Genomic DNA, 18,977 nt, shown 5'->3' on the forward strand with positions numbered 1-18,977 from the left:
CTAGTTATTCAACAGATTGCCTTCTGGGGTAAGTGTGTTTGTCCTGTGTGGCTCATGGTTGGCCAGATGGCCATGGTAAACTCTCGCCCACCAGGACGTGTGACGCATGGGTGGACGCAAAAGCACCATTAAAGCTGTGAGGCCACTTTCCAATGTGACAATAAAAGTCACCTTGTCACCTTTGTTTTAAACTGAAAAGCAGGTATGCCAGTCATTCGAGCAAGACACATAGCATCTACCTTGTTCAACAACTGTAGAGTATACAAAACAGATCTTACCACATTGTGAGCTTCATCAAAAATGACCACAGCTCCATTCAGCTCAATATTGTGTGCCCGGCGGCTCTGTGGAACAAAGACAGACCACATTCCCCAATTCATTTTTAGAGAAATAGTTTTTTTTGTTAAGCAACATAACCATGGCCTAGAAATCATTGGACCATAAAAGGCTCCTGAACTCAAAGGATGAACCAGTGTTGAAACCACCACCAGATTTAAAAGTTTTTTTTTTAGCTCTAACAAGGTGACTCCCACAGATCAGTTTTTATTTTACATGGTTTCTTGAAGGTTCCTACTGGAATGTTCTTCTGTTTTGCCTTAACCGACAATTTGTGGCTGACCCCTGACCCAGATGGGCCAATCCACCTTTTTCAGATCAAGAACATGGCCTTAGACTTAGAGGAGCTGACTGTCATCCCTGCGGCTTCACACTGAGCAGTGATCCGATCCAGTGAACCCTAGAGGTCATGGTTTGAAGAAGCCAACAAAACCACATCGCCACAAAAAGCAAAGACGCGATCCTGAGGTTCCCAAACCAGGCGTCTTCCTCTCCTCGACTACGCCTTGAGATCCTGCCATGAACATCACCAGATTGGTGAGGAGGGGCACCCTAAGCTGAGTCCAAGGTGCACTGGGAACAGGCCCGACTTTATGGTGAGAATGCAGAACCAGCTCTTGCTTTAGGCGTTCAAGGACTTTATGGATCCTTTCAAAGTCGCCAGGATATTCCCACAGCACCCCTACAAAATACCTCAGGGAACACGGTGATAAGCCATCTCCAGATCCACATGTAGACTGGAGAAGCATGCTCCATGATCCCCTCAGCAATTCTATGTGGGTAACCTGGTTCACTGTTCCACGGCCAGGACGAAAGCAGCATTGCTCCTCCTGGGTCCGGGGTTCAATCAGTTGGAGCCTCCTCTTCAACACCCCAGAGTAAGCTTTCCCAGTGTTCATCCTGCTGCAGTGGAAAGCCCCAAAGAGTACCAGGTAAACAACTCTGCAGACACAGGTGGTTCAGATTGGAGGGATGAGCAGACATCACACCTGACTCATACCACCACCTGTTCTGACTCTGTACCGCCCCCTAAGGGCCAGAAGAGTCACACAGGTGGTCCACACGAACCTAAGCCCCCACCACATGTCAGAGTTCACACCTTGGAAAGCTCTCAATTAGATCAGGAACATTCTTCCTTACATTGAAAGTTAGTTCACAGACCTCCATCAGGTCACGAACATAAACGATTTGACTTCCCAGGTGGTCTAGGGCCACCTCATAATTGCGGTCTCCGTTTTCGCCAACTGGAGTACCTTGCTCAGGACATAGAACAGTTCGACCCAGATAATCATGATTCCAACATCCATAATTATCTGCAGGAAGTCGAACCCTGTCTTTTTGACCTGCCATTTCCCTCATCTCGTGAGAAACTAAAGCTTATTTGGAAAACAACAGCTAGAATGTTTTCATTAAAGCTCTACCTCCAGAGATTCGTGACAGTTATTCAGCTCTTTGCAAAGCTTTAAGAGAAGAATATTCTGCGTACAGGGATCAGGCTTCAATAACTCTTGACGCTTTCAGCATCATTCAACAGAAAAATTAAAACACCCAGAGATTATTACTATCGTTTAAGGAACGTTTATTCTCAGGGATGTAATTCTCCAGGTCCCGAAGAGGACCCACTTTTCAAGTCTTTGTTCCTTCATAATTTACATGACAGTGTACATTATGAAGTGACCATGCATTGCAGGGAAAGTAACTTTTCCATGCACGAGATACGCAGATATGCCCAGCTGGTTTGGAACACTTGTTTGCAATGTGACAGGAAACAAAGCAAGCGTAGAGTTTTAAACCTTCAGAAAGGAAACAGGCCTAAGAAAAGACACAAAGTCAGTTCTCCAGTGATCCAGCAGACCGAAAGGTTTGTGGGCAGGCGGCCACAAAAGCCTAAGCAGCCAGATGAAGGTCAACTCTTTTACAATGCAAGATCCCAAGGTCATATTGGTAAAAGATGGAACCATTCCAAAGAAATGATCACAAAGAAACACTTTGAAAGTATCTGCCGAGATTTCCTGACCGAGTTTGTCGCATGTTTAACAAGATTAAACGGCAAGCTGATCGAATCCAAAGCAACCGCGCAACTTATCATGCCTCAGCTTGATAAGGTCTAAAATAATTTCTAGCACGGTTTATTCTGTTTTAACCCTTTCTTATTGTTCTAAGACTTAAGAAGTGGAGGTTAACCATCAGTTTACCACGTTGTTTAGAATTTGTTTTGTTTTGTTTTTCCTTGGGTTGGAATTTTGGGTGTATGTCTAAATATTTGTGGCACATCCAAGGGATGGATGCCTGAATATTTTATAGTTAGGGACAGCTCCCTGCCCAACATGCCTCAATCCTTCCAAGAGACACGCTTTCCTATGGAACTGAACTTTCAATGACTATCCTCTCGTCCACAGGAACCAAAGTGACTTTTGTCATTCCAGATCATGCCGTATGGACTTGTGGTAAATCCGAAAATGGAGAATCGGATCTGCCGTTTTCTGATTTAAAGGGGGGAATGTTGTGATATTACCGCCAGGATCATCAAAATAATGGATCTCAGATTGAAATCTGAACAGTGGAAGGGTCACAAAGGAATTCCACTCTGCCCGTAACACGAGACCCTCAAGGCTTGGACGGCCCTTTTTCCCAGCAGGTCAGCTGTGACCACCTCCTCACAGACAAAAGCCACAGGCCCTCTGTTTCAGTCTCTTCGCCTCTCTCCTTCTCTCTGCTCTCGACTTCTCCACATGCTCCTCAAGAGATGACCAGCTCCCAAGGAGGGGGGGCTCTTTTCTTCGCAGCCATGTGACGGAAGGCCCTGCAGGAGCCATACACAGGCCTGAAAGAAGGCCTGGACCATGAGGCCTGGTCAGGTCTCACCGACACACCAGCCAGCAGCGGAGGGAGATTCCCGGAGCAGCCACGCTTGATCCAGGGTCTGCTAGACCCGGCTGCCTGCTTCAGCAGAGGACCTGACTGAATCCGGACGAACATGTCCAGGCAAATACAGAGCTAAGTTGCTGTCTTAACCCACAATCAGATGCAGGAGCAAAGATCCCTGCATGTGAAACAGCTCTGTGTATTTTTCCTCAGCCTGTACAGGGAAGTGAATACCCAGGGAGTTGAAGGCTGAATTCTAAAGGAAAACCCCTGCTCATCGGACTGCATCCCGGTCAAAGAACGTGGCCTCCAAGCTATCCAGACCACGCCGTTAGCCACATGCTGCTGCAAGGCTAACGCTAGCCTGCCAAGAAGAAACCAACAACTTCCTCCTTCAACGCCCCTTCCGTGAATGGCCAAACTGAACAGAACTGAAAAGGACAGGTTTGGGCAGCGGGCTGAGGGTGAAGTAAAAGGTTTATTGGGAAATGTTTGTAAACCGTGGTGTTTAGAACAAAGGGCTAACCGGTAGGTCGCGCTAGCCAAACATGCTATTAGCCTTGCTAACATCCGGCTTCGGACATTTGAAAAGAAGTTTGTTTTAAAGCATAAAGCGTAACCGTTCTGCCCCGCCATCCTCCGATGGTGTTATGAGCCTTATTCCCGCATCAATATGGTATATTAATGCCGGTTTTCAAGATAATTTTGATAACTATAGATTGTAACCAGGTTAGCGCAATCGCTGTAGCGCCCCCTAGCGGGTGGAGGTAAAATCGCATAAACAAAGGCAAGCGATTCTGAATTAAATGATTTTACAGGACACAACGGTCCTCAGAATATTATTTCAACAAATAATGTTTCGTTTGACTTGGGCTTTGCATTGTGAATGGATTGAAATACATGGCAGATGTTTTTTAACTCCATTCCATGTTTTTGGTAATCAGATCTGCAGTGAACCAGGATTCACTGAAGTATTCTGATTATGATCAACCACTTTTGTTTGTCTTTTGTTTGTTTTGCATGTAAATAGTTCCTTAGCTTAGCTTCTTTTTATCTTCATTTTGCTTAGTAGTTTAGTTAAGTTTCACTAGCCTAGTAGAGAGGATTTATTAATCGAAATATTGTGTTAATTCAGGTAAACAGCATTACATAGTGATGTTCTCTGGATGTTCATTTTATTTCTGTTATTAAAATTCTTGAACTTGAAAAGAAGCTGTCACTCCTTTATTCTATGTGTGTGCAGGTTTTGCTGTTAAACGATCGCTAGTGCTCGAATTCATCCCTTTCAACCATTGTCCTGATACCAGCTTAAGAGCTGATCATCACCAGACAATACTTAACAGACAGAGAGTTATTTATGAAACATTAAATAACTTTTAACAGTGTATGTGTGCAATTGCACAACACCAGGGAGGCTGAGAAGTGTGATCCCTCAATAATTGGAACACATCCTCTGGTCCGCTTTCTTAAAAATTGGGACTACTAATGTCCTTCCAATGGTGTCTCCTGGTCCTCCATGCAACATTAAAGAGAAGTGTGTCAACACAGCCCTTCCATGCCTGGAGCCTTTGGAGATTATTCTTTAAATATTGTTGAGAAACTGCTGGATTGGGTAAACAACAAGAAAACATCAACACAGACAAGAGATGAAGCCATCAATCTGTGATTTAGCTTACTGTTGGATCCAGCAGGTAGTTGTACGGCATCAAAATGACATCAGCTTGTTGCTTCAGAGAGCGACTGAGATAGTACGGACAGACCCTGCAGAAATACAGCACATTCAGATAACATTACCATATGTCAAGCAAAACAAAGACAAACAGAAAGATACAAGTTTTACCTTTGTTTGTTGCCAAATTTGACCAAATCCTCCACATCAAGGATAGAATGTACTAAGTCCCTATCGGTGCTCTTTTCTAAAGGAAGAACATGAAAAGAAGGAATTTTAATGTAATAACCTGTTATTCCTTCTTTAAACACTCACTATGAAGGCAACAACAAATAAAATGGAGGTTGGTTAACATGGCATGTAATGGAAATGCATTCTTTCTCAGCTAGATTACTCCCCTGATACAAACTGACCTAATATTACCACAATTACCTTCCACACTGTTGTAGTACAGACACGATCGGGTGGAGACCTTTCTTCTGCACATATGCACCTGAAAAACCGGGGATTCCAAAGTAAATTATCTTCACATATATACAAACTGGTTTAGTACAAGGATTATTTTCAGCACACTGGTGCATTTATTGAAGTGATATGTCAACGTCAGTCGTCTGAGAGACTTCAGTTCTAACTGATTGGACAGTAGGAGCCGTTAGGTCAGTCTATGCTGACTATAGCTACGTTTACACAGACAAAAGTAATCTAAATAAATGGCTGATCGGAATGAAAAAGCTTGTGTAAACGACAGGCCAATCGGAATATTATGATCTGATCAGGAGCTTAATTAAGCTTAACAGTCCTTCACGTTGACTTACTTTGAATTGATGGTGTTTCTTTGCTGTAGCACCCTAAGCTTTAAAAGTTGGTACTAGCAAAAAATGATCACATTTAGGCATCCAGAAGGCAAAGAATGCTCCGTGTGCTTTAAACACGCAGGGGTTTTTCTGGACATCTTTAACTGCCCCCTGCAGCTCTCCATGGTCCCTGCATACCTAAAGTCCTCTGCCCTCTCCTGGACTGTCAATACCTCCCATCTAGTGAAGAAGGCCCAACAACAGCTCTTCTTCCTCGGGAAACTGAAACGGACTGGAGTTCCACTAGGGTTGAAACTAATGATTATTTTAATAATCGATTAATTGGTAGATTGTTTTTACAATTAATCGGACGACAAAAAAAAGTTTATTTCCACTTCTTTTTTCCTAAATAGAACATTGGGACTGAGAGCAAATAAGTGCACAAAAAACAAGTTTCTATTTAGGTGTTCTGTTATAATAATATTAGGTAATAAATATTTTTGCTTCAAATAAAGAAGTTTATGTTGGCTAGATTGTAAATCAATCATTTAATAGTCAATGTTGTCTACATGAACAGCGATTTAACACAACAAAAGTGAATCTGCAAAACTGGTATCAAATGCGGTTTGGTTGAACCTCTCCTTTGTGCTAGTGCACCTAGGGAAAAGAAACTGGGCATATCAATGCAACCAGTGCAAAAACTTTGTTTGATTTGTTGGCCAGATTGTTGGTTGGTGTGGTAGCAGGATTATTCAACCTTTTAGAGACAAGAGGTCTCTAGATGAAGGTCAGTTTGGACCAATTTACTGGCTCACAAAACAGTACATTAACTTACCTTGATGTGGTTGCTCTCTTGACGCATTACTTCCTGGTTGATGCACAGCTGCTCTCTCGACCCCAGCACACACACCTTAGGCCTGAGCCAACAGACAAACAGAGAAATCAGGGTGATGATTGTCATGTTCACTAAGCTTAACGTGAAATGCTGAATTTAGCTGCCATCATTCAGCTTGAATGATGGCCGTGTAGAAGATGAGTGGAATGGAATGACCTGCACTTCAACCACAACTCTAAAATAATGTTGTTAGGATATCAACAAGGTCAAGTGGAACGAGCTGTTTATCCCAGAACTGCATGGCACACTTAGATGGCACTGACCCAAAAGATTGGTACATATCTATCAGATACCACCCCGGAGGTGACACAGTTTCCCTGCTGATGTCACAGTTTGGATGTGTACCGCCCCTGTATGGGTGTGTCCCGAGATCCCTTTATAATGTTTGTGTGATGAGCAATCGAGGCCTTCCTGCCGATCAGGGGCCCATCAGCGCTGGTGTGACTGTAACTATTTCTCTGTCTTTACGTAGATAAAATATAACTAAAAGCATACTTGTCTGTTTTATGCGTCCTACATTCAAGGTAGTAAGTAAGTGGGGGTCGCCTGACTGGGTAAAACGAACTGGGTCCACCGAGGGTGCTTCACCGTAGACGGGACACGGTGAAACAGTAACAATGTTAACCGAAGGCAGCCAACCAATCAGGCTAAAGCTATGCTACTCAAACTTAGTAAGAAAAGTCATCCATCCCGTCTATCCCTGATGGGGTCACAAGGGGTGCTGATGCCTATCTCTAGCTGTCAATGGGCGAGAGGTGGGGTACACCCACGACAGGTCACCAGTGTATCGCAGGGCAACACAGAGACAAACAGGACAAACAACCATTCACGCACACACTCACAACTAAGGAGAATTTAGAGAGGCCAATTAACCTAACAGTCATGTTTTTGGACTGTGGGAAGAAGCCGGAGTACCCAAAAACACATGCACAGGGAGAACATGGTAGGACTTGAACCCAGGATATTCTTGCTGCATGGCAACAGCGCTACCCACTGTTCCACTGTGCAGAGTAAGAAAATAATTTAGTCAAATAAATTTGATCAAACTGACATCTGCCTTTAATAAGAAGAGGTGTCAATGGTTTGAGTAACGTCCCACTTGCTGTACAAAGCCATAACCCTCCTACCACCTACCAGTCTTTCTTCCCCTGACATTCTGTTGGGATCATTGTCCTGTTGAACCACTGGATATTTTTTTCAGCTTTTGCAAAGGGCCTCCCCATTTGACTCCAGAGTCCTGTGCTCGATAGCACTCCATCATTCATCTCACATAAATGACATCACCCAGTCTGCATATTTTCATTTACAGAACATTGATCAAATTCGTCCCTCCCTTTCTCTGTATCAGTTCTCATCCATAGCCTTGTCACCTCACGCATCGACTACTGTAACTCTCATCTCTTTGGTCTTCCTCAAACATCACCCCATAAGCTACAACTGGTTCAGAATTAAGTTGCTTGCACATACCCGCGCGTACTGTGTGCACTTGGTGGACTCCGGGCTGACCCTCCACGGACGTGTTACCTTTCATAGTCGAGCGTACTAATGCCTACATTTCTTGTAGCAAATTCCTACACTTTCTGCCAGTGGGACGAAGCGGCGGAACTGATGGTAAAATGTGTGATTAGCTAGCTGAGCACCTAGAGCCGTTTCTTTTCCAGCAGGTTCCCACCGTACACCTGTCAGTGAGAGCAGAGAGGAACTGTGATGCTGCGCATCCTGGCGACCGCCTGCTTGGAGCAGCTCTGATTATTCTGATTATGACCAACCACTTTTCTTTTGGCTTTTGTTTGTTTTTGCATGTAAATAGTTCCTTAGCTTCTTTTGATCTTCATTTCGCTTAGTAGTTTAGTTAAGTTTCACTAGCCTAGTAGAGAGGATTTGTTAATCGAAATATTTTGTTAATTCAGATAAACAGCATTACATAGTGATGTTCTCTGGATGTTCATTTTATTTCTGTTATTAAATTATTGAACTTGAAAAGAAGTTGTCACTCCTTTATTCTATGTGTGTGCAGGGTTTGCTGTTAAAAGATCGCTAATCATCCCTTTCAACCATTGTCTTGATATCAGCTGATTATCACCAGACAATACTTAAGAGACAGAGGATTATTTAATAAATATTAAATAACTTTAACAGTGTATAAATTGCACAACAGTCGTGTACTCATGAAATCACCACATGCACAGCTGGTCTGGACATGCATTTCACCTCCTGTTAGTATTCTTTAGATTATAATAAATCATTACTTATATTTATCATAAAATGAAATAATTGTATAAATAATGTATTCATTGTTGAATGTGAGAGGTAATATTTTGTGTTAAATAAATTATAATTTAAGTTCTTTAGCCTTTATCATACAAAACTATTTATACACTACACAATATTTTATTGAAAACATTTTAAAACAATATTTTTAACATCTAAAAAAGCCTTAAAAAAACATCTAATAAAATTACGCCACAGTGCATTCTGGGAAAGCGGTCAGTCTGAACGCACAAGTCTGCTCTGATGCAGGCACGATAAAGAGGGCGGGGCAAGACCAACATCTGGGCATTTGGTCCATTCTCTGTCTGGTGTTCTTGGCAATGGGAGCAGTGGTGAGGCTGATGATGTGTCACGAGCACACGAGAACGCTCAAGTATGCATATTGCGAAACGGCCTGACTGTTCCTGCTCTTCAGTATCACTTTACATTAATCTGCTCAAAAAACAGCTACACCCCCAGTGGCCAGCCTGGGACCTGCAGCCAAACCTGTGTTGATAGACCTACCACCAGAACAGATGTAGTAGCTCATTAATTATGCATGATGTTGTCACAAATGTATTGATACCTATAAAGAATTATCATGCTGAATAATGTGCACCTAAGATGTCACAATAGACGACAAAATACATTTTTACCACCCTAATAGTATACAGAGGAGTTCATGGAGGACTAAATGCCTGCAAAGTGCCCACATCGTGTGGCTGCCAAGCAACACTGAACCTCAACCCGCTACTACCATGCTAATATTTGATTTATGCTTTCTTTTTGAAATACGACAGGGGTAGGAATTAAGAATTGTTCTTCTTCCTACTCCTATTCTTTTTTTGCATAGAATGTATTGTTGTCATTGTATTTATGGATTGTGACAGCCATACTTAGTATGATTACATTACTATGGAAAAAATAATGAAAAAGAAAAAAACAGGGCACGCTGGTGGCGCAGGGGGTAGGGCAACCCATGTATGGAGGCCTTAGTCCTCGACACGGTCGACCAGGGTTCGACTCCGACCCGTGGTCCTTTGCCGCATGTCTCTCCCCCTCTTCCACCCCCATTCCTGTCAGCCTACTGTGTTAAAAGCGAGCCACTAGAGCCGCGAAAAATCTCAAAAAAATAAAAAAATAAAAAAGAATAAAAACAAACAAACAAACAAAATTGGCGCTAAATAAATAAAATTGAAAACATCCTTGATGCCAAACCAAAGAGTAGCATTATATACAGCTCAATGAGAAGACTGCTTACCTGTATGAAGAGTTCTTTAACTCACTGATAACCTGTGCGAGCTGAGAATGTGTCCTGGATGCGTATATGATCTTGGGAATATCTGTATAATAGGCTGAAAGACAAGAAGAACGACGGTAAAATGATTAAATTGCATCAACTTAGATGTTTCCCTCTGAAGACGCCAACATGATGAGTTATACAAGTTATACAGAGCAGCACAATAGTATATCCCAGGGAGGAATGACGGGAAGTATACAACAAAGGATAATAAAAATATAGCATTAAACAACAAACGTTTAATCTCATCAGAACTGGACGGATGCACTCCAGATCAGCCAGGAAGGTTTGGTTGCAAGGACAGATATGTGCTGTCGGCCTGTGGTCATGGGATGCAGATGAAACATATATCAGAGTTAAATAAGTTGTATCCAAGGATATTCATCGAAAGGTAAATGGAAAGAAAACGTCCGATAGAAAAAGGTGCACAAGCAACAGGGATAACCAGCCTTGAGAGGATTGTCAAGGCTGATCTATTGAAGAATCTGGGGGAGCTTCACAAGGAGTGGACTGAGGCTGGAGTCGCTGCATCAAGAGCCACCACACAAAGGAGTCCTACACAGGATCTACAAATGTCGCTTTCCTTATGTCCAGCCAATCATGAACAAGCTGTATGGAGATGTCGCTTTCAACTGCCATCAGGACTTGGTCCAGGCCCACACTGCCAAATGTACCAAAAGCTGCTTCAATGACCAGGATGCTACTGGGCTGGATTGGACAGAAAACTGGTCTGACCCGAAAATGTATGGACTATTGTCAAGAGGAATATGAGAGACACCAGAACCAACCACGCAGATAACCTTAAGGCAGCTATCAAAGTGACCTGGGCTGGCTGAACACTCAGCAGAACCACAGCCTGAATGCTTACATGCCACACTGATGCAGCAATTCATGCTGAAGAAGCTCCAACTAAGTACAGGGCAGTCAAAAGTAGCCGGTCAACGGCGGCAAATCGCCGTCTATAGCAGCTCTTGCCGCCGGCTACATTTCCCCGATTATACATTCCAAAAATCACCTTTGCATCTGTCTCTACTGAGAGCAACGTTAACGAGTGATTGGGTTCCTTGCTCCAACCGAGATGCTACTTTTCCGATCAAAACACAGACCGGTGTTATGCCGAAAAGTGCATGCCTGCCGAGATATGCATCCCTTGTCGGGGGAGCGTGCCTCGCTCTGTACAACTGAATATCAACGAAGAAAACGGATTAAAATGTGACCAACGCAGTTACTTGTTCTTAAATTAATGATATCAAAATGTTTTATTAAACCTCTTGTGGGGAAAAAAAAATGTTATTTGGCAGATTCGTTTACAAAATTATGGGTGTTATGAACAACATTAAATCCAAAGTTTTTATCGGAGGTACGGCTGATTTATTTGTTGTGGTCTCTTCTCATTCACACAACAATAAACCGTGAGAGCTGACGTGAGTTTTGAAACTGCAAAGCTTTGTCTTAAGCGGAAGATCAAACGCGCATCTATACAGCTCAGCGTTCATAGACCAGTGTGATGCATTCGGAAGCGTCAGAAAGCTATGGTGCATTCAGGAGCTTGGGACATTTCACACTTACAAGGAAAGAGGCATAAAACGGAATAGAACTTAACTCATATAGTAATGTATTTATCCAGAAACAGTGTGGGCTTTCTTACAATACTGAATGCTCTATAATTGTATTTCTGATATTTTTGATTATGCACACCTTTTAGATTTTTATTCTGAAAAATCTATAATATTACATATAATATAATATTACAGCAGCAAATTATCAAAGTTTTTCAGGGGATGCATGTTGTGTTCATCTCTAGAATCCTCGCCGATGATATGATATCATGTGTAATGAGTGCAAGTGAAATTAAACTGAGATAAGAGATTTCCAAAGAGCGATATAAGTGAAATAAATTCAAGATGTAAATTCAATTTCAAATTCCAACCCTGTATTTTTATCATAAAAACTCGACTTTGTTCGTGAAGAAATGTTACGATGGTTTTTAGAACAGAACTGTGAATAATAATAAGATGAATAGACCTCACCTAATCTGATCTGTTTTATGTGGTGCTAGTAATTCAAATTAAACTAATTTTATGCAAATGGGAATTACCTTACCTTGTTAAAACATGATAACATCATGTGAAAAAATTATGTTTTAAGAATAATAAAAAAAACAAAGGTTGTTTTTGAAGAATTGATTATTCACTTCTTTTTTGCCTTTTATTCAATTTGAAACATGCACTCTGGCTCTATTGTTTAAATAATCACCTGTCTTGAAAGCTTCCAAAATACATCAGGGAGACTATTTTTCAAAATTCTCCCCTTCGGGGCATGGGCTCCAGCATAAGTGCACCCTCCTACCTGATAGTGTGTGGCCTACTACTGTAAAAAAGTTTGACTGCCCTGCTAAGTATTGAGTGCACAGAAATAAAGACAGTTTTCAGACATTTCTGTTTAAAATATATTTTTGTGTTGATCTTTAGTAATATTCCAATTTTCGGAGACATCGAATTTGGGGATTTCATGACCTATAAGCCAGAATCATCAAAGAAATAAAGGCTTGAAATATTTCATTCTGTGTGTAATGTATCTATATTAGGGCTGCAGCTAACGATTATTTTAATAATCGATTAATCGGTCAGTTCTGTTTACAATTAATCGACGAATTGGGCAAAAAGAAAATTGTTTTATTTCTACTTTTTTCCAAAATAGAAAATTTGGACTAACAAAGCAAATAAGCGCACAAAAACAAGTTTCTACTTAGGTGTTCTGTTATAATAATATTAGGTAATAAATATTATTGCTTCAAATAAAGAAGTTGACTAGATCGTTAGTCAATAATTCAATAGTCAATGTTGTGTATATTAACAGCGATTTAACAAAAAAGTGAAGCTGTATAACTGGGGTATCAAATGTGGTTTGGGCTAGTCATCAGTGTTCCCTTGAAGCTGCGCGGATGTGCAGCACTGCATCTGGATTCAGCACGCACAGCAAATCAATGCTGCACAGAAAATAAAATCCACGCTGAACTGTAAACAACATAATAATAAACCAAGTTATTTTGGTGAGTTGTTGTTCCACGGTCCCACTCTGTGCACCTGGTGCTGATCGGAGCGCGCCACTGACTTATGGGTGGGGCGGACACCTTTCTAGTTGAGCGGGTTGCGGTGTGCATTAATATTTATGAATTGAGTTTAAGCAGACGTGATCATCCTCGTATTTGTATTAGGCAAACACGCTCCCGATGTGAGGGGATACAAGTTCTGTCTGGGATAATTAGTTGGGTCATATAAGCACGTATTGCTCTGATGACCGCTGTACGTTTCCCCAACAGAACAGACTCATAGACGCTTAGTATTCCCGACTCTGTGGGCGGTTTTGGTGCTGCCATCATCAGAAATTGGGTGGATTTAAATAATGCATATGTTTATCAAAACAGTAGGCAACTCTGCTCGCTCTCTTCTAGTGGGAGTGAGCGTTTACCTGCACTGCAAAGCTCCACATGTTACTCAGACGCAGAGAGCTGAAAGGAGCCAACAACGTTGAGACAGATATAATGTAGAATGTGATCTGCCGCTACTTAGGCTAATGATAATAATAACAATAATAACAATAATAATAATAACAATAATGTTAACCGTGAACATGTACAGACATTTAATAATCTACAACATGCCATTAGCTTTTAGGAGGGGAGGGGTCTTGTTAGCGGGGCAGAATGGTAGTGGAAACATTGGACATGAAGGAGGAGACCGGTGGACTGAAAGAGTGAGCTCTAAGAGAAGAAAATGGCGAGAGAACGGGAAGCCTGATTCAAGATGATAAAAACGGTAAGATGATAAAAATGATAAGAGCGGCTGAGAGGACGGAGATGAGCGGCTGAGATCTCGCGAGAGCTGTGCGTAAGTAAAATGGAGGCGTTCATGTAATTCAAATCAAACAAGCTAAGGTAAGAACGAACCAATAACTGAAAATAATACAAAGTTAAAGCCCAAACATTTACAACTGTCGTATTTTCTACGAGGGAACAAACTGGACGAAGAGACCGTGACGAGCCTGGAGTGCTACCTGGACGAGTGTTTTGATAGCATCGTGATGGGGAAGGCCCAGAAGCCTACGGCTGCTAGCACACCGTCACTTAAGCGCACTCGTTCTAATTCCACCAGTGCGTCTTCTTCATCCACTTTGTCTCCCGACAGGAACTTCAGTGACATCTTGGAATCCATCGACAAGAAGCTTACCAGCCTTGACGCGCGTCTCGCCTTGGTAGAGGTTCTACATAAGGAGTTTCAGTCTCTGAGGGAGTCGGTGGAGTTTAGCCAAGCCCAGCTAACAGCTATGGCCGCCGAGAATGACGCACTGAGGGGGAAGGTTACGGAGCTGACCGAAGGGATTATCCAGCTTTCCGGCGAAAATAAGAAAATGAAGGAATCCATTCTGGACATACAGTCGCGAAGGATGAGAGATAATCTCATCTTTGCAGGCATCCAGGAGCAGCAGGGAGAGATAGCAGAAGAAACGGTCGGGAACTTTCTCCAGCAGAAGCTAAAAATCCCGGCGGATCAGGTAAAAAACATCACTTTTCATCGAGTCCACCGGCTCGGAGGTAAGAAACCCGACAAAACCCGTCCTCGCCCGATCATAGCTAAATTTGAGCATTATAAACAAAAAGAATTTGTTAGAAGTTGCGGCAGGGAACTGAGAGGGACAGACTTTAGTGTTAATGATCAGTTCCCTAAGGAAATCCTAGATCGCAGGCGAGTACTGTTCCCAATCAGGAAGAAATACATGATGGACGGCGTTAAAGCCACCATATCGGTTGACAGACTTTATATTAATGGACAGTTGTTCAGGGATCAGAAGATCACCCCTTGGCTTTATTAGTTACACCACAGGTGGACTTAAAGCATGTTTCAATGACTTAAAATAAATAAATAAAATAAATAAATAAATAAGACGCACAGATCGGTACACGGTGATAAATTAAATACACGCACAGCTCAAGAGCACGTTGGTATGGTTGGTGTTCATGGTTGGGTACACAAGGCACGGGCTATGGTTTATCCCTTTTCACACTCTCTTACTCTTTGCACTTTTTTATTTTTTTGTGTATTTCTATCTTATTTGTCTGCTTCTTTCCTGATCATCAGTCAATCACAAGCACATCATATGATGCTACCTGGGTCTATGTATGACTATTTTCTCAAGGGCATGCACCTTCTAACTTCTCACTCACATCTATGGCGAATGTAAAGTTTGTGACATGGAATGTGCATGGGGCTGGCACCAGAGAGAAAAAAATGAAGATCATTAACCAGCTTACTAGATTAAAGGCAGATGTTGTCTTATTGCAAGAAACCCACAAATCAGCTACAAATGCAAGTGAGCTTAATTCACCTGAGTTCCCTAATGTGTTTGCGGCCTGCTATAACTCTAGACAGAGAGGTGTAGCAATCTTATCGTTAACGTTAGTTTTAAAATATTAGATAAAACTATAGATCCTGAAGGTAGATACATAATAATTAAAATAGCTATCCATAACCAGAAGCTATGTATTGTCAGTATATATGGTCCAAATGTTGATGACCCCTCTTTTTTCCACCAATTCTTCCTTGCACTTTCAAAACACGGGGATTGTTCACTAATTATAGGAGGTGACTTCAACTTTGGTTTAAATAACGATATAGACAGGTGTAGTGGATTAATATCTCACAATGAATATTGTAGTGGATCAATATCTTATAATAAATACATTCTTATCACAATGGTTAACGGCTGCAAATGAACACAGAAAATGCATGGTCCATGTTCGGAAAAGGTAATGACGTGTAACCATATGGAAATGGGCAGTAGTGAGGGACCATGTTTGGAATGAGCTGTGATGTGTAACCATGTTTTTAAAAAAGTACATCCTAGGGAAGTTTCCACTGATAGGTAAAAAAATAACAAAGATATCCGTGGAAAAAAGCAATGGAAAATATGCAAAAATGGGAGGGGCTCAAAGGAGGAGCCCCAAGACACAGAGAATGTATATAAGCAGACCACTTTCTGTACACTGTCAGATGTTGTCCGGAACGCATCTCATGTGTGGTTGTCTTGTGTTGTTGCAATAAACCACCCTGGACCGAAACTCAGCTACCTTTGTTCACTTTTTGACTACTATTGGATATTTTTAACTGCCTTACCAAGAACTTAGAATTTTTGATGGACTTAGTACAAATTATTACGTTGTGGGGAGGCCCATCCACAACACAGGTTGAATAAAACAGGGACTCAGCGTAGTTGGCAGTCAGTAAGTGTAGTCAAACAATACATGAGTGATTTTGGTCTTTGCGATGCATGCCGTTCTCTTCATCCTATTAGTAAAGAATACACTTTTTTCTCAAATGTTCACCATTTGTACTCTCGTCTGGACTACTTTCTAATAAGTAGCTCACTGCTGTCGGTTGTTTCAGAGACGGTAATTCATCCTATTGCTATCAGTGATCACGCTCCTGTTACTCTCACCTTAATTAATAAAAAAATAACCACACAAAACAAAAGCTGGAGATTTAATACATCACTGCTTAAAGATGAAGAATTTATAAAATTCATTAAAGAACAGTGGGCCTCATACTTAGAATACAATGATCAACCAGGTACATCGGCATCGATATTGTGGGAAGCTGGAAAAGCAGTGATGAGAGGTAAAATAATTTCTTTCTCATCTCATAAAAAGAAAAAAGAAAACAAAAAGATTCAGGAATTAGAAGAAAAACTTAAGTTACTAGAATCATCTCAAGAAGAAGGAAAGTTAGGTAAAATCCGTGAAGTAAAATTAGAACTAAACCACTATATTAAAAAGCAAAATAGATTTCTAATACAAAGACTCCGAATAGAAAATTTTGAACATGGCAATAAGTCAGGAAGCTTTCTAGCTAATCAGCTTAAAATAAATAAGGAGAAAACTACTATATTTGCAGTTACAGATTCAACTGGTAATACAGTAAGTGAACCAGAGTGTATAAATAATACCTTCCGCGATTTCTACAAATCTTTATACACACCACAGATAAATCCATCAGAGAAGGATATTAAGCAATTTCTGGATAAAATTACACTTCCTAAATTATCAGATAACCAAAGAATGACACTGGATTCCCCGCTGACAACAGCTGAAACCCAGGAAGCTCTTAAAAGCATGCCTAATAAAAAGGCTCCAGGTCCAGATGGATTCCCCACTGAGTTTTATAAAGAGTTCTGGAATATTCTAGCCCCAACGTTCCACAGAATGTTGCAGGAAATACAGGAAAAAGGTAGATTTCCAGCTAATATGAACTCTGCCACCATCAGCCTTCTGCTCAAGCCAGACAAAGATCCTGTGTTGCCCACTAGTTATCGTCCCATATCCTTAATTAATGTGGATATTAAGATAATCTGTAAAGCTTTTGCAAAAAGATTAGACAAAGTAACTCCTCTCATAATACATCCAGATCAAACTGGTTTCATCAGAGGAAGGCAGTCATCCACAAATACACGCCGATTACTTAATTTAATTGATTATTCCTACAGTAAAAACATTAAAACCAATATATTGTCTTTAGACGCAGAAAAAGCATTTGATAGAGTAAATTGGAAATTTTTATTCGCTACTCTTCATAAATTCGGTTTTGCCGATTTATTCATAAACTGGTTAAAAATTCTATACAATTCTCCAACAGCCTGTGTCAGGACAAATAATCAAATATCTTCCAGTTTTTGTCTACAGAGGGGCACCAGGCAAGGATGCCCTCTTTCTCCATCACTTTTTGCCATCTTTATAGAACCTCTAGCAGCAACAATCAGACAAACAAAAGCTGTAAAAGGTATAAAATGCATGAAAATAGAGCACAAGATTAGTCTGTACGCGGATGATGTATTACTTTATCTCCAGCATTCAAATAATTCTCTTTTACAAGAAATTACAATACTAGAATCTTTCTCTAAAGTATCAGATTACTCGTTAAACTGGTCTAAATCTACGGTACTGTCAATTAATTGCTCTCTCGAAAACTCCCTAGATTTACAAATGCAATCAGGAAATATTAAATATTTAGGTATTACTGTGTCGAATAAATTAACAGATCTACTTAAACTTAACCATGCCCCACTTTTAAACAGGATAGAAGAGGACCTTGAAAGATGGAAATTGCTTCCAATCACACTTATGGGTAGGGTAGCTTCAATAAAAATGATGGTCCTACCTAGAATTAATTATTTATTTTCAATGGTCCCCAATAAACCATCATCTGACTGGTTTAAATCTCTAGACTCTGCCATTTCTAAATTTCTTTGGAAAGATAAACCCCCACGTATTAGCTTAAAGACAATACAGAAGACTAAAGACAGGGGAGGATTAGATCTGCCTAACTTCCATAACTATTACTTAGCAAATAGGCTACAATACATCTCTAAATGGATAAAAAATAGTCTTTTAGATGAGCCTTGGTTAGATATAGAACAGGAAATGTGCAATAATATCATGATTTCAGATCTGCCGTTTATTAGCTCAAATATAAAACGGCATACATGCTTCAAAAATATCAACATTAGTTCTACTCTGACAGCATGGTGGGAGTTCCTCAAAATGACAAAGTCATCCCTTATCCCATGCAGTCGTACACCTATCTGGAATAACCCTGTTATCCTACAAAATAATAAAATGATAAACTTTACATACTGGAAGAATAAAGGTATTAAATATCTGGAACATCTACTTGACGGAACCGAGTTCATCAATTTTGCTAAACTAAATATGCAATATGGTATTAGTAAAAATAAATTCTTGGAATATGAACAACTTAAATCTATAATTAAAAATAAATATAAGCATATTAATGGTGGTTTACAAGTCCCAACTAA

At 40.7% G+C, this 18,977-nt stretch overlaps 1 protein-coding gene across 4 annotated transcripts in view; it reads right to left on the minus strand.

Moving 5' to 3' along the window:
• The window catches only part of rtel1 (regulator of telomere elongation helicase 1), a 100,356-nt gene that overhangs the window by 75,120 nt on the left and 6,259 nt on the right, over positions 1-18,977 (minus strand). For 3 of the 4 annotated variants that reach the window (XM_036133136.1, XM_036133137.1, XM_036133134.1), the window contains exons 3-8: positions 10,071-10,164; positions 6,500-6,581; positions 5,303-5,363; positions 5,042-5,117; positions 4,878-4,962; positions 279-344 (exon numbers count right to left, since the gene is read on the minus strand). In XM_036133136.1, the coding sequence (XP_035989029.1) occupies positions 279-344; positions 4,878-4,962; positions 5,042-5,117; positions 5,303-5,363; positions 6,500-6,581; positions 10,071-10,164 (464 nt within the window). The remainder of the gene's footprint in view (positions 1-278; positions 345-4,877; positions 4,963-5,041; positions 5,118-5,302; positions 5,364-6,499; positions 6,582-10,070; positions 10,165-18,977) is intronic. The other variant, XM_036133135.1, reaches the window with a different exon arrangement.

Source organism: Fundulus heteroclitus, unplaced genomic scaffold (genome assembly GCF_011125445.2).
Source record: "Fundulus heteroclitus isolate FHET01 unplaced genomic scaffold, MU-UCD_Fhet_4.1 scaffold_58, whole genome shotgun sequence".
Taxonomy (NCBI): Eukaryota; Metazoa; Chordata; class Actinopteri; order Cyprinodontiformes; family Fundulidae; genus Fundulus; species Fundulus heteroclitus.